We start from the raw sequence: 15004 nt of genomic DNA, 5'->3' as shown, positions 1-15004 counted from the left end.
CTCAATTGTCCCATATTCAAGTTTGCTGATTCTTTCTGCTGCCTGCTCAAATCTGCTGTTAAATCTTTGGGCAGGAGGATTGGGTTGCTCAAATCTTATACATTTCAAAGAAATGTTTATCTTCAGGCCTGGCCATTGGCTGGCCCCTGGAAGGTAGCCTCTGAGCCCTTGGAATATTCTTCCTGATATGAGTTTCTGTATGCCAAAAGCCCTGAACCATGCTGTATTTATGGTATTTATTGTAAACACCTGTTTTTGTATGATTAAGCCCTTGGGCTACACTGTACCAGTTTGACTGGATAAGTTTATCCTAGAAAATTGATTTATGATGAATGCCTGGTTTTGCTCTGTGGTGAAGACTGGATGGAGTCTGAGTAGCTGAGGTCATTCATATGGGCACTGCATGCCTACGTGACTGACCCCCAACAAAAACTCTGGATACCAAGGCTTAGGTGAGCTTTCCTGGTAACACTTCACATGTGTAGTCACACATTCCTGCTGGAACAATTAAGGGCATCCCCTCCACTGGGAGGGGATACTTGGAAGTTTGAACCTGATTTCTCCTGGACTTAATCCATGTAACTGCTCCCTCTGTCAACTGTGATATATCCTTTTGCTGTAATAAACTGTAACCATGAATATGGCAGTGTCTGAGTTCTGTGAGTCTTTCCAGTGAATCATTGAACCTGAGTATGGTATTGAAAATTCCCAATACAGCCCCTGTAGTGAAGTTTTCATCTCAGTTATTTTCCTGTTTATTTCAGAATTTCTGTTTCTTATAATTTATATCTTTTTATTGATATTCTCTATTTGTTGGGATATTAGTCTCATACTTGCATTTAGTTCTTTAGACACAGTTTCCTTTAGTTCTCTAGATATATTTAAAATAACTGATTTAAAGTACTTGCCTAGTAGGTCCAACTTCTATGTTTCCTGGGCAGTTTCTATTCATTGATTTATTTCCCATGTATGGACCATGCTTTCTTGATTCTTTGCACATTTATATGTGGTTTTGTGTGTTTTTGAAAACTGGATATTTTAAGTAATATGGTGATCCTGGAAATCAGATTATCCTCCCCACTTCTGCTCCCCAAAGCGTTGTTTTGTGACTTTTGTAAACTAATCCTATAAAGTCCATATTCTTTGTCATGTGTAGCCACTGAAGTCTCCGCTTAGTTATCTTAGTGGTCAGCTAATAATTAAGCAGATATTTTCTTACATGCCTTTGCAAAGGAGTTCTGTGTGAATGTTGGGGAATGCTTTAAAAACTGAGACAGGCAGTTGATAGCTCTGTGTTAGCATTCACTGTCTGATTGCACAGAGACTCAGGGTTATCCCAAGGTGAGAGCATAGGACTTTCTTAGGTCTTTACTGAGCAGTCACACAGCCCTACACATTCATGTGTAGATTCCAAAAAGATAATGAAACTTTTCAAAGCCTCTATGGAAATCTCATTCCCTAAGCTTTTCCTGATAAGTTCTTTGGTTAATCAATTGTTTGTCCCAGCTGTTATCCACAATTTTAGGCAGCTGGAAAGTTTATAAATTGCCTGTGTTTTCAAAAATACCCCAGGGAGAGCTCTGAGTCAGGTCAAATAAAGACAACTTTGCAAGTGGGTCATCAAGGGAACTACCAGACAGGTAAAATGACAATTCTCTTCATTAGAGGCTTAGAAGGAACTCTACCTTTGTTCCGTCTCTTTTGGGAGCTACCAAACAGCTGCTTTTCACCATGATTGCAGAATGTTTTCAAAGCTACTATGGTGCTGGAGAGGGAAAGATGAGAATAGGGCCAGGTAAAGTGCCATGAAGCTTGCCGTTCTTACCAAGATTCTACTGTTTTTCCTGAATAAACCCACCCTGGATTGCTAAAAGTGTAGCAAAGTTTGGTTAACTTCTAGAGTTTTACATTTTTTAGTGCTGACAATTTTTACCAGTTTTCTTATTTGTTGAGAAGAGAATTTTCTGTCTTTACCATCTTTACAAACCCAGAGTAATTTAAAAATGTAAATTGCATGTTATTATTCTACTTCAAATGCTTTATTTCCAATGTTTTTTTAACCTTCATAACTTTTATATTAGACATTAGGTTAATTCTGTCAACAAATATTTACTTAGCACCAACTAGTACCAGATAGTCTACTAGACTTTGTTCATTATCTTCCATAATACACTATGTTTTATTCACCAGTGCATAGTTCAATGCCTAGAACACAAAAGGTCCTAAGTCAGTATTCACTCAATGAATGAATGAAAGGGCCCTGATACTCAATCCAATAACATTTTTAAATGTTTAAAAAAAAAAAGGAAAGGGGGTATGTTATTCTACTAGGCCAGTTATCTCAATCTTTCTTTATTGTCTTAACATTTAATTTGCTTTAGGTACATGCATGGACTCCCAAATTAAGGTAATAATCTTAATCACATAAAAATTAAACATAATATGAAAACTACATGATAAACTGCCTAAAATGAACTGCACCCTATTAATTGAATGCAAAGTGAGATGATCTGATCACAGAAATCCTTGGAGCAAATGAACAACCTTTAAAAATGTAAGATTTATTAAGAAAGTAATAAAATTTGTACAAAAATAATAAGTAACGTTGTATTTTAATTTTGTGAAATGTTAATAAAATACCATCTCAGACTTTTTCTGATCGTTAGATTCTGGCAAATATCCAACTTCATGTACCTTATCGTTTTTGCTATTGGAGAAATAGTTGCGACACACTTTAGCTGCTGCATGAATGTTCAGATGACAAAATGAGCACTAGTTTTCTCATCAGATCCTGTGGTTTCAGTAAAAACCCATATCCAGATGACTTACCAATCATAGCACCAGCCCGAACCTCTACTCTGAGTTTCAAATTCATATATTCAATTGCCTACTAATTTTGGTTTTCTCAGAGGTACCTGAAGTTCACTTTGCATAAAACTAAGCTCATATCGTTTCCTCAATCCTGATTCTCATCCACTATTGTCTGTTGTCTATCACAATTGCCACCATTTGACCAAGAAAAACCCACACATCAGAATTGGCTCCTCTCTGTTCCTCAACAGTATTTCCAAAGAATCAATGTAGCAACAACTGCTGCCTTTTTACCTCCTAAATAGCTCTTGAGTCTCCCACCACTATCCTAGTCAAAGCTACCATTTCTCCAATTACATCTACAATAGATTTCAGACTGGTATAACCACACCCATTCTGCCCAACTGCTCTATCTGTTCCCTATATTATTGTTGGATTATTTGTACGTATAAAAAGGTCAAATATGACCACATCCCATTTTTCATTCTTAACATCCTTCAGACTTTATTTTTCTCCTTTAGGTTCATGCATGGTTTTGGCCTACCTTGGGTCTCACCTTCCCCTATACTTCACCATCCCTTGCCTAGTCTTCATTACTGTGGCTACATTGGACTTTCTAATGGAACTCTAGACTCACTAGGATCTCTTCTTCCAAAAGGGCTCAAATAATTCTCTTCTATCTGCCTCAAATATTTTTTCTTCATCATCTTAGCATTTTCTTCCTTTGACATTTCCTTAAATTTTTATTGAAGATTTTCTAATTACTCAAGTAAGATATGATTACATTCTTCCTTACAAAAAATTAAAACATTGCAAATAAAGTCAGGATATAACTTTCCTAATCTTAGCACCATCACAAGTTCAGTTAGTTTTGTTTTTCTAAAATCACCTTTGTTCCAACTGATGGCCTTAGAACTCTTGAGTCACTTGTCACCTGAGGCTACTCATCTTAGGCTGCAAAGCCACCAATTATTTCACAATGCACATAGTGTTTACTCCTGCCCTGCCCTTTTGCTCATACTTGGAATACTTCTTCGCATACCAGCACTGAAACATATCATTCTCTTAGTTTCTTTTCAAATAAACTATATTTTCTGTTGCAGTTTGAATTAACAGGGAGTAATCAGCCAAGGTGTTGCAAAGGATATCAATTGCATCATTGTCAAGAGTCCTCTCCAGGGAACACTTATTCCTTCAATTAACCATAGTCCATGGGCTGGCTTTTGGTATTACAGGATCAAGAGCCTGATTTTGCCAAAATCCCGTAAGGAAAGCTACCATTTAGGGGTAGACTCACATTAGACACATAGACACATAGGCCAATTTTTAAATATATAGTGAAAAATATCACTTTCCTAGTGCCATGACCAGTGCTGTGTCTCCTCAAAAGAGATAAACATGAGAATCCAAACTTAAATTAGAAATTGCTTGGTGCATATGAAATCAAGCTTAAAGGCTCTTAGAACGTATTGTCAAGTCTCTTCCCAGGAAAGTGGTACCAACTTAAAATCTCACTGGCTGTATATCCATGCCAATTTTAATACACTGCCCAACACTAGTTGTCAGGCAGACTTCCATTCTCATTCTTTCAATTGACATCAAATGACATTTTTTTTAATTTCATTTCCAACTTTTAAGCTCGGGTACATGTGCAGGATGTGCAGGTTTCTTATATAGGTAAACGTGTGCCCTATGGTTTGCTGCACAGATCATCCCATCACCCAGGTATTAAGCCCAGCACCTACCAGATATTCTTCCTGATCCTCTCTGTCCTCCCATCTCCTGCCCTCCAACAGGTCCCGGTGTGTGTTGTTACCCCGCCATGTGTCCGTGTGTTCTCATTATTTAGCTCTCACTTATGAGAACATGTGGTATTTTGTTTTCTGTTTCTACATTAGTTTGCTAAGGATAATAGCCTCCAGCCCCATCCATGTCCCTGCAAAGGATATGATCTCATTCCTTTTTATGGCTGCATAGTAGTTCATGGTGTATATGTACCACATTTTCTTTATGCAGTCTGTCATTGATGGGCATTTAGGTTGATTCTCTCTCTCTGCTGTTGTGAATAGTGCTGCAGTGAACATACACGTGCATGTATCTTTATAATAGAATAATTTATACTCCTTTGCGTATATACCCAGCAATGGGATTGCTGGGTTGAATGGTATTTCTGTCTCCAGGTCTTTGAGGAACCACCACAGTGTCTTCCACAATGGTTGAACTAATTTACACTCCCACCAACAGTGTAAAAGCATTCCTATTTCTCCACAACCTTGCCAACATCTGTTATTTTTTGACTTTTTTGTAATAATAGCCATTCTGACTGGTGTGAGATGGTATCTCATTGTGGTTTTGATTTGCATTTCTCTAACGATCAGTGATGTTGAGCTTTTCTCGCCCTGTTGCCCAGACTGGAGTGCAGTGGCACGATCTCGGCTCACTGCAACTTCCATCTCCTGGGTTTAAGTGATTCTCTTGCCTCAGCCTCCCAAGTAGCTTGGATTACAGGTGCCTGCTACCATGGCCAGCTAATTTTTGTATTTTTAGTAGAGATGGGGTTTTACCATGTTGGCCAGGCTGGTCTTGAACTCCTGACTACCCCTCAAGTGATCTGCCCGCCTCGGCCTCCCAAAGAGCTGCAATTACAGGCTTGAGCCACTGCACCTGGCCAGCTTTTTTTCATGTTTGTTGGCTACATGTACGTCATCTTTTGACAATTGTCTATTCATGTCCTTTGCCCACTTTTTAATTTTTTTTTCTAGTAAATTTAAGTTCCTTATAGATGCTGGATATTAGACCTTTGTCAGATGTATAGATTGCAAAAATTTTCTCCCATTCTGTAGGTTGTCTGTTTACTCTGTTGATAGTTTCTTTTCATCTTAGCATTTACTACTCATTCTTTTGGTATCAACCAAACTTTAGGGAAGCTTCTCTGACCTTGCTGACTAGGTCAAGTCCTGCTGTGATAAACTTTTATAGCATCAATTACATTCCCTCATAGCATTTATCACTATTACGGTTGTATTTTTTTTTTACATTTATTTGTACGATGACTTAATATCTGTCTTTTCCAGTAGAATACAAACTCCTCGAGAACAAGCCTATGTCTAATTTGGCTCACCATTGCATCCTTAGAACACTCTCTGACTTATAGTAACATATTAGGCATTCAGTAAGTAAGCAAATGGTAGCGGTGTTTCATAGGAAATTCTGAAATGCAAATTTTTGAAGCTGCCCTATTTTTGGATGGCTTGCTTAAAGGCTTTTATTCATCCTTAATTGGTATGGTCGAGATATGAGAATAGCTGAGATCTTGGACCATTGATCCCAAGTGTCACTCACCTCACCTGTTTGCTATGTATGTACTTGGAGGCACTGACCTTGATGTTATTTTCTATTTAATTTTCTTCTAAGTATTCTCTTAGCCTCAAATTTAGCCTTAATAGCTTTACTTAGTGCTCTTTTCTGTCATCAGTGTAGACTTACAGATGTGAATTTTTAATGCATATTTTGACCTAAATAAATGTTTAGGGGCTTTCAATTTCATTACTGCCATTGGCACTTCTGTCTAAAGATCAACAATTCCTTGTTGCTCACTGCCCAGTACCATTACTGATGTAGCCTCCAAGTACTGAAGGGGGATAGAAATAAACACACAAGTTTGGTGGGAGAAGGCCTTACTAAGGTCAATGTTTAAAAGAATCATGGTCCCTTAGTCAATTCTAAAGAATCAATTTATAGACATGGAACCTGTGGAACCTGGAACCTGGGAGATCTTGTAACCTTAGGTACACACCATGTGGAAATTGAACCTAGACCTTCCTCAAAGAGACGCTGTCATGTATATGGGTAAATATACCCTGGAGGATGGAAAAGCCACAAACTTTTAGGAATTATTTGGAATCTAAATCTGAGTTTACTTGAATTCCTGAAAATGTAGAGAACCACTACAGTCAGTATTTTAGGGCAAGGGATTATGCTGGCTAACTGAAAAGGTGTTTTAAGTTTACCATCAGGACCCAAAACTTACCATATAGTCATTTGCCCACTAGGAGAGTATAGTTGGGATAGAAAAGAAATCCTCAGCATGTGGCAGAATCCTCACTTTGTTAAAACAACAACAACAACAACAAAAAACCTTAATAGTCCTTAAGGACTATTAGGGTAGCATCAACCAAGGGGAAATTATCTGGACTCTTTTCCCCATCAAAATATTAAGTCAGAAGCAAGATCACTTTTTCATGGGGAACTGCAGTGATTAAAGCTATTATTAAAGATTTGTAAGATGCTGGCCAATGATTTCTCTCCCCATTCAATACCTCAATATGGTCAGTGCAAAAACCAATGCTAACTCCAACTGCACTTTGCAATCTCCAAATGGCTTCTTTACCAGAATAGATGAATAAAGTTCCTGATTTCTGATCTATAGTCCATGATATGTCGATCGTGCATTACTTTATTCTTGCTCACTTGGACTATTAGAAGCAGTTTGATTTCACCTGGCAAGAGCAACAGTTTGTTTACTCTGCGTCTGTGCCAAAATCTGGTCCTCTGGAGCCTTGACAACATTGCATTCCTCCTAGGCCATGACTCTGATGCAATACATTTACAACCTCAAGCTGATTACTCCTGGAGAACAGCAAGTGGCAACGCCTTAGTTAACTTAGGAAGAAATTAGAGTAAGAGATACGTCTTTAAGAAATAAGAGAACCTACATCCTCTGTCCTAGAAAGAAGAGGGAGGTTCTAATGTCAACGATATGACAGACCATTCTCCCTAAGTGGAAAACAAGTTACGGTACCTAACATTAACAGGGAATCTTTCTGGATTTCGGAATTTTTGTGACCTCTGGCCACCTAATAGGTGACACAAAAATTTGCCCAAAGTAGATTAAGAGAAGGTTTTCCAGCTAGTCCAGTCTGCAAGGAAAGCTGTCCTGTCAGGTGATGTGATAGCCACACTGATCCAGTAGTATCCAAGATGTGTGAAGCCGGCCAAAACTATAGAGCCTTGAAGATAAAAGAGTTACTGCAAGGTACTCTGGGGTTTTGGAGCTAACTGATGTCACATTAGCAGTAACTATTCTCTTTTTGTGTAACAGCTCCTATCTTGCTTCTAGATCCAAATATCCTCCCATTCCAGTAGGTGTAGCTAAAGAAAAAAAAACCACCAAATATCTGATTATGAAGTCAGGTAAGTATGCAACCTGGGCTGCCCTGAGTGATTGGGTGTCATCAGTTTCACAATCCATAAAACTAGGTTTATTCGAAAACACTCCAAGTGGTATATAAAACAACAGGATTTACAGGCCACAAGAGTTAAAGTATTATTTAAATGGGTTGCTCAACTGGAACACTGAGGCACAGGCATTTTATATATTTATAGGAAGCACTAAATAAAGTCTTGTGGAATGAGAATGAACACATAAACCTGTTTCTAGCGATTAAAAGATTTCTACTAAATAGGAAGCAAATACTTTATTGAAGTAAATTTCACCAGTAATTAGGCTTCATTAATAATATTTATTTTAAAGATCAGCTTTTATTGTAACAAATATAAAGTCATCAATGTTTTACAAATTGTCAAAAATGCTTTAAGTACAAAAAAAATACATTAGTAAAATGAAAGTTATATTGTATTATTTGGTATACACTTAATACTGCCAACATGCATAACATATGCCAGAAAAGCTCATGCATTATTGGAAGAGAAAAGAAATGTGATATAACTGCTATATTGTCTGATTATAAATTCATTGCTTCAGTCAGTTTTCTTTCTTCAGGGATACCATTTACCTGCAATGTGTAAGAATGAATATGGGCAGGAGTTAGTCAGGGCATGGATACTTTTAGATTTTGAGCAAAGCAAATTATGGCAAGGAGAAAGTTTCCATCTTCTTAATACAATGTAAAATAATTACATTGCATTATTTCTCTGTATTTGGTTTTTTTAAAAAACAGAAAACAAAAGAAAAAATTCTAAATCAGTCTTCTTCTTGGACCAGAGCTATAATATTTTGTATTTCCCAAAAGGTACAGTCTGAAAATTCCTCCCACAATAAACAAAAAGAATGGAAGTTGACTGCAGGATGTATAACTGTACCTTTTAATCATGGCTTTTAAAAAAATATCATGTGGGCTGCTAGGGCAGAGAAAATGAGAAAACCTGAAGGGGCATCAAACCTAATGGTTTGGGCCTAGTCCAAAAGTTAGTGCGATTGTCAGCTTTTAACTGCTCTATTATCCCAGCTAGTGCTCAAGTCCAGGAACACAACACCAGCAGCTAGTTCATTTCTTAAAGCTTTGATGGGAATTTCAAAGAAAACAAGGAACTAAATGAAAAAAAAAAAAAAAAAACTTCAGGATATACTTTCCCCTGATAAATTCCATATAGGTAGCTACAAATGAAATTACTTGATATCCAAGACGCAAACTCTTGTGCCTAAATTACCTTCATAAAGAAAACTGACATGGGCATAATGTTCTGTGGTACTTGGAAAACTATTTACTGTTTGATGATAATCATGCATAAATGTAGCTGCCTCTTTGCAGTATTAGGATAATCAGGGTAAAAGAAAAGAAAAGCTGCCGTACTCACAAAAATATATAAACAGCACTGAATCCATGCATTTGCAGATAGAAGAATTTAGAAATTGAGAAATAAACTTTTTCATTTAAATGAACAGAATGGAAATAAGGAATGTAAACTGCCCATTAGCCCTTCTCTCCAGGAGGCATGCGTCCATTTAGTTTTTTTTTGTTTGTTTGTTTGTTTGTTTTTTTCAGAGTCTCACTCTGTTGCCCAGGCTGGAGTACAATGGCACAATCTTGGCTCACTGCAACCTCCACCTCCCAGGTTCAAGTGATTTTTCTGCCTCAGCCTCCCAAGTAGCTGGGATTACAGGTGTATGCCACCATGCCCAGCTAATTTTTGTATTTTTTTAGAAGAGATGGGGCTTCACCATGTCGGGCAGGCTGGTCTTGAACTCCTGACCTCAGGTGATCCACCTGCCTTGGCCTCCCAAAGTGCTGGGATTACAGGCGTAAGCCATCGCACCCAGCCTCCATTTAGTTTTAAATGTACCAGAGGCACAAACACACCAATCTTTCATAATTATAAAAAAATGCTAGGGTGGTCTCTCTCCCTTTGGCACTTAAGATATTTTGGGGACTCACTAAAAAAAACAATAACAACAAAACAACCAAGAGGAGATAGTGTACTTTAGTCAATAATATGATCCAAATTGCAGAAAAATGTAAGAAAACAAGAAGGTAATAGGCTCTAGTATTAACTAAAAAGGAGAGCAAAGCTTTCTTCACTCAAGCAAAATACCTGCTCCCTAAAAATCTGTTTCAGAAAAATAATTTTATAAATTTGGTTAAACAACCTTAAAATCCCCTAGGAAAACTCTTTGGCTCTTTTATTTGTTTAGGCATAAATTGTCCTTGTATTTGGAAATGCTCTGTATTACTAAAATGTAGCAAGTTAACAAGAGTACTTGCTAAAAAATGTATGTGACTACTAAACAAATTGCCCTAATATCATCTACTCAAGTTTCCTAATTCCCCTAGTGGGTAAGTAAGTAGTATCTGGATTTTTAAATACTCAAAATAAATATTTACTGTTTTTCTAGAAATTGCCTCCTTCCTACTCACTCCATGCCTGAAATAATTAAGAATCAGAAGATAGACATCTTAGGAGAGATGGAAGCTACATGGTTAATAACGAAGAAGTTCTATCATTTCTATCGTAGAAATATTCTTTTAGAAATTTTCCTTTAAAAAAAATAGCCATGAAATTAGTGGTAGTAGGGATTCATTTATCTTTTTTCTCTCTTTAGGTGACTCATTTTTATAACAAAGTCTGTTCCTTCATCAATCTTCTGAATGCTTACAAAGTAGCACCAGCACATCAATATATTGAACAGTCTTGTTGAAACATGTTAGCATTTAATTAAAACAAGTAATCAAAATTGTAGGGAAAAATTCTGATAAACATTATCTTGTAATTAAAATCTGATGAACAATTTCATTATACTTGCCTCAAATCTTTGAAAAGTTGTCAAACGAAAATCTCCTTAAATTCACGAAAGCAGTAATAGAGAAGATAATTTCTGAATGAAAACATCCAATACATTTCTGTATGTGCCTGAAGTTTTTAAGAGACTTACTTAATAGTTTCCCTACCACAATGCCACTATTCATACTCAGAATTCCACACCCAACTTAGATTTTTAAAACTTCTCTTGCTTTTCCAAAAGAGCTACAAAGGCATTAATGGTTGCCTGGCAATTAGAACTAGGAATCGACCACTAATTAGAAGACAATCATGAATAAGTTATCTACTCAGTATATAGATGAATGAAATAATTGGCTGTGGAAAATTTTTAGGGACACTTGAAAGAAATAAAGAAAGCAAGTCTTAGGGAAATAGAATAATCCAAGGAGAATTGTCCGCCATCTTGTTGTCATTGGTCATGTTATAACAGCTTTTTAAAGCGGCTTTAAAACCAGGCCAGCCATTTCTCATTTATCCCCCTGAAGCCTCAGTGATTAGCCACAATGGTTTCCTTTTGTGAGAGTCAGTTTCAAGCTGCTCACTTACTGAGACAAATCCTGGATGCATCCAAGCTAAGAATCTTTCATACCAAGGAGAATAGGGAGCTTCACTGAAGGAAAGGGGTTTCATTCAGTCTTCCTTAATTAGACAGGACCTCCATGGATGCTTTTGCTCTAAGATCATTTACCCTGTGTTTATCATTCTGATGCCAATCTATGTAATAATCTAAGCTATTATTCTGAGGTTTTAAGTCTGATTAAGGAATGACACAAGTGTTTTGCCTTATTTAGTGAAGCTAAAGCTTCATAAATTATGTACTGCCATAATTATCTTTTAATCTATTAGATGCATTCATAAACATCAATTTATTATTCTTAGCACTCACCTGTAGTCTGCTGTTGGGGAATCTGAGTCTGATGTGGCAAGTTCCTAGAAATGATGAACATTTTTGAGTAAAACTGTTTGTTTACACACTTGTAAATAGAGAGCAGACATACTAGAATGAAAAACTTTACGGGTAAACTATGACTCCAGTCATGTAATCCAGCACAATTCCCCTCCCCTTTCATGAGCTTACAGATGAGGAAACTGAGGTCTGAGGAGAATAAAAATTAACAATATTTGATAACATGCATGAAATTTTCACTACAGGCTATACTCTAAAGTACCTCACAACAACCCTAAGAGGTAGGTGTTAATATTTTTCCCATTTTATAGGTGAAGAAATAGCCTTGGAGGTTCAGGGCCACATAGCTAGGACATGGTAGGTAAAGATGTGAACACAGTGGCTTGTGCTCTTAACCTATACACTTTCAGATCCAGATCACACATTTTCACGGAACAACATATATAACCATCTTCATTGACTATCCCAAACATCTGTGCTCTTTTATCTTCATGTCAGGAATGACACTGGCCATGCATCCAGATGCATTGGTGGAATGCAGAAGTCATCCTTGTTCCTTCCCTCTCCTTCAGTCCCCACATTCAACCACTTAGGGACTTTTGACATTTCTTTTTGTCTCATTTGGATCTGCCCCATTCTTCCCCATCTCCATTGCTAACTTGGTTGAAGCCATCATCATTTCTCACTTAGATCCTTGTAAGGGGATTGACTTGTTTCCTCATTTACATTCTTGTCCCCTTATAATCCACTCTGCACATTGCTGTCAGAATGATCTTCTAAGGCAGGAGTCCCCAACCCCTGGGCCACGGAACTGGGCTGCACAGCAGGAGGTGAGTGGCCTCATCTGTATTTACAGGTGCTCCCCATCGCTCGCATTACCACCTGGGTTCTGCCTCCTGTCAGACCAGCGGCAGCAGTAGACAGTCATAGGAGTGTGAACCCTATTGTGAACTGTGTATGCGAGGGATCTAGGTTGTGCATTCCTTATGAGAGTCTAATGCCTGATGATCTGTCACTGTCCCCCATCACCCCCTGATGGTACTGTCTAGTTGCAGGAAAACAAGCTCAGGGCTCTCAGTGATTCTACATTATGGTGAGTTATATAATATTTCATTATATATTACAATGTAATAATAGAAATAAAGTGCATAGTAAATGCAATGCACTTGGATCACCCCAAACCATCCCCCACTCCTAGTCTGACATGAAACCAGTTCCTGGTGCCAAAAAGGTTGGGGACCACTGTTCTAAGACACAAATCTGATTATGTCATTTAAATAACACATATTTCAATATTTCCTTGTATCTATCTGCAGATTAAATTTCAGATTTCTTAATGTGGCCTGGAAAGCCACAATATATCTCACTCCTACATGGAGTGCCCCATGTCTGCTTGAAGCCAACAACCAACCACCATGGCTACTACCATGTCCTGTACCCAACCAGCTCCCATTTGTTCTTACAAACTCAACTCAGAACTTGTTACAGCATACAGGTATTACTCTTATAATTTAAAAATTCCCATAAGAAATGTTATTAAAATTTTTTACATATTATTTTTAACTAAAAAAATCTCAAGAACCCCTTCCTATGCATCCTCACTCTCTAAGCAACCCACAATTAGGTTACCATTTAGCATGCTTTCATTCACATGCTGATGGTCATTGTATTCTCTGTACGTAATATTTAATTGCCCTAAAGTATATTAACAGTAAGAACCATCATATTTTGTTTAGTATCCTCAGCAGTAAGCATTATAAAGTATATACATTTATTAACTTACAGATTCAGTTTCACATTTTGATACTAAAATTAGTTTATGAAAATCTACAATTTAGGTTCTGTATGGAAGAAACTCTAGGAGTCAGTCCTTTGTAATAAAGTTTGATCCAAGCTGGGGATTTTCAGTTTTTTGTTTTCTCTTTAGCATTGGGATGCCTCTTAATTGAAACCCTAAGCAGAACTGTGATGTACAAAAGAGATAAATGTGAGGTTGCCTGGGTTGAAACAAGGGAGTTAGGAATCCTGTCCGCTTTGTTTTCTTTGTCCCTCATGCTGGCCCCTACAGCAATTCTAAGAAATCTGTAAAAAACAGTTTGAAAACCACTGATATGAATTATTTCAGCCAGGCAAATCTTATGTTCCAAATACAACAATCTAAAGTGGAAAACAGTGCATGCTAGTTAAATACTGTTTAAACTCTTAATTTAATCTATAGGTAACACCTTTGAGCGATTTTTTTTAATGTTTCAGTTCCACTTTAAAGATATTACCAGGGAAATAATAAACTCAACTCTAACACAATTTGAGGAAGTTACTTAATAATTCATCCCAATGATTATATTCTTTTTTATTGTTACTTATCAGCCTTATCCTTGTGTAGGCGAGAGGAGTATTTCTTTTTTAGCTTGTTTGTTCTTTCAGAATTTCACACAATGTATTTATATTGGTTTTGGTCACAAAAGTAAAAAGATCAATTTATAAACTACAAAGAGGGAATAAGTTCTACATTTAAAGATGGCAAGGCAAACATCTTTACTACAGAAGTCAAAATGCAATTAGATGGGCATCTCACGCAGGGTGGGAGGATGTGTTTTATTTTACCTACTCAGGTATAACTAATCTGGGTCTTATTCTACACTCAAAATGAACACAGTGCACCTTCTACACATAGGCACACACCACACACAAGCACTTCCTCGTTCCTTACCGTCTCTAGCTCTACCTACCCCGTTAGCAGATTGAATCAACACATTTTGACAAAATACAAAAATTAAACAGGATAAAGAAAGTATAGAATGTAGGTGTTCTAACATAGGTAGTGGTTAGTAAACAAAGACACATGTTTTCCGAAAGCACTAGATTAAAGATCCTCCAAATTCAAAATCAGCATTTGGATGAGGTAGTTGGATGCCCCCCACTTCTCTTGTTGGCCCTCCCAACTGACCTTTCTGTGGAATTTAGCTTGGAAACCACTGATCAAAGTCAACCTATGCCCTGTCATTTCTTTTCTAACCTCCGTTTTTTCCTCTTTTGCTACATTGCTAAACTTTCTAAATCACAATGGGCTGGGCTAGGTGAAAAGAGATGGCTGGTTGAGAAAAATGCCACACACAAACTAGCAAGAAATTTGGAGAAGATGCATAAGAAAGCAACTGTGTGTCTTACATTGATTTAGGGACTGAAAACAGTGCGTGTTCTGAGTGGTTGTGTTTGAACAATGCACAT

The 15004-nt window shown here is 37.3% G+C and overlaps 1 protein-coding gene across 8 annotated transcripts in view; it reads right to left on the bottom strand.

Moving 5' to 3' along the window:
• Positions 1-8332: 8332 nt before the first annotated feature.
• Positions 8333-15004, bottom strand: part of SGCE (sarcoglycan epsilon) — a 70647-nt gene continuing 63975 nt past the window's right edge. For 4 of the 8 annotated variants that reach the window (XM_058424545.1, XM_032761023.2, XM_032761024.2 and 1 more), the window contains 3 exons: positions 11756-11799; positions 10853-10887; positions 8333-8606 (listed from right to left, as the gene is read on the bottom strand). In XM_058424545.1, the coding sequence (XP_058280528.1) occupies positions 8556-8606; positions 10853-10887; positions 11756-11799 (130 nt within the window). In that variant the 3' untranslated portion in view covers positions 8333-8555. The remainder of the gene's footprint in view (positions 8607-10852; positions 10888-11755; positions 11800-15004) is intronic. The other 4 variants (XM_058424548.1, XM_058424553.1, XM_032761025.2 and 1 more) reach the window with 1 other exon arrangement.

The sequence above is a fragment of the Hylobates moloch genome, unplaced genomic scaffold, assembly GCF_009828535.3.
Source record: "Hylobates moloch isolate HMO894 unplaced genomic scaffold, HMol_V3 SCAFFOLD_1, whole genome shotgun sequence".
NCBI lineage: Eukaryota > Metazoa > Chordata > Mammalia > Primates > Hylobatidae > Hylobates > Hylobates moloch.
Note: the sequence above shows the minus strand (reverse complement) of the source record. Positions and strands in the feature narration are given on the sequence as shown.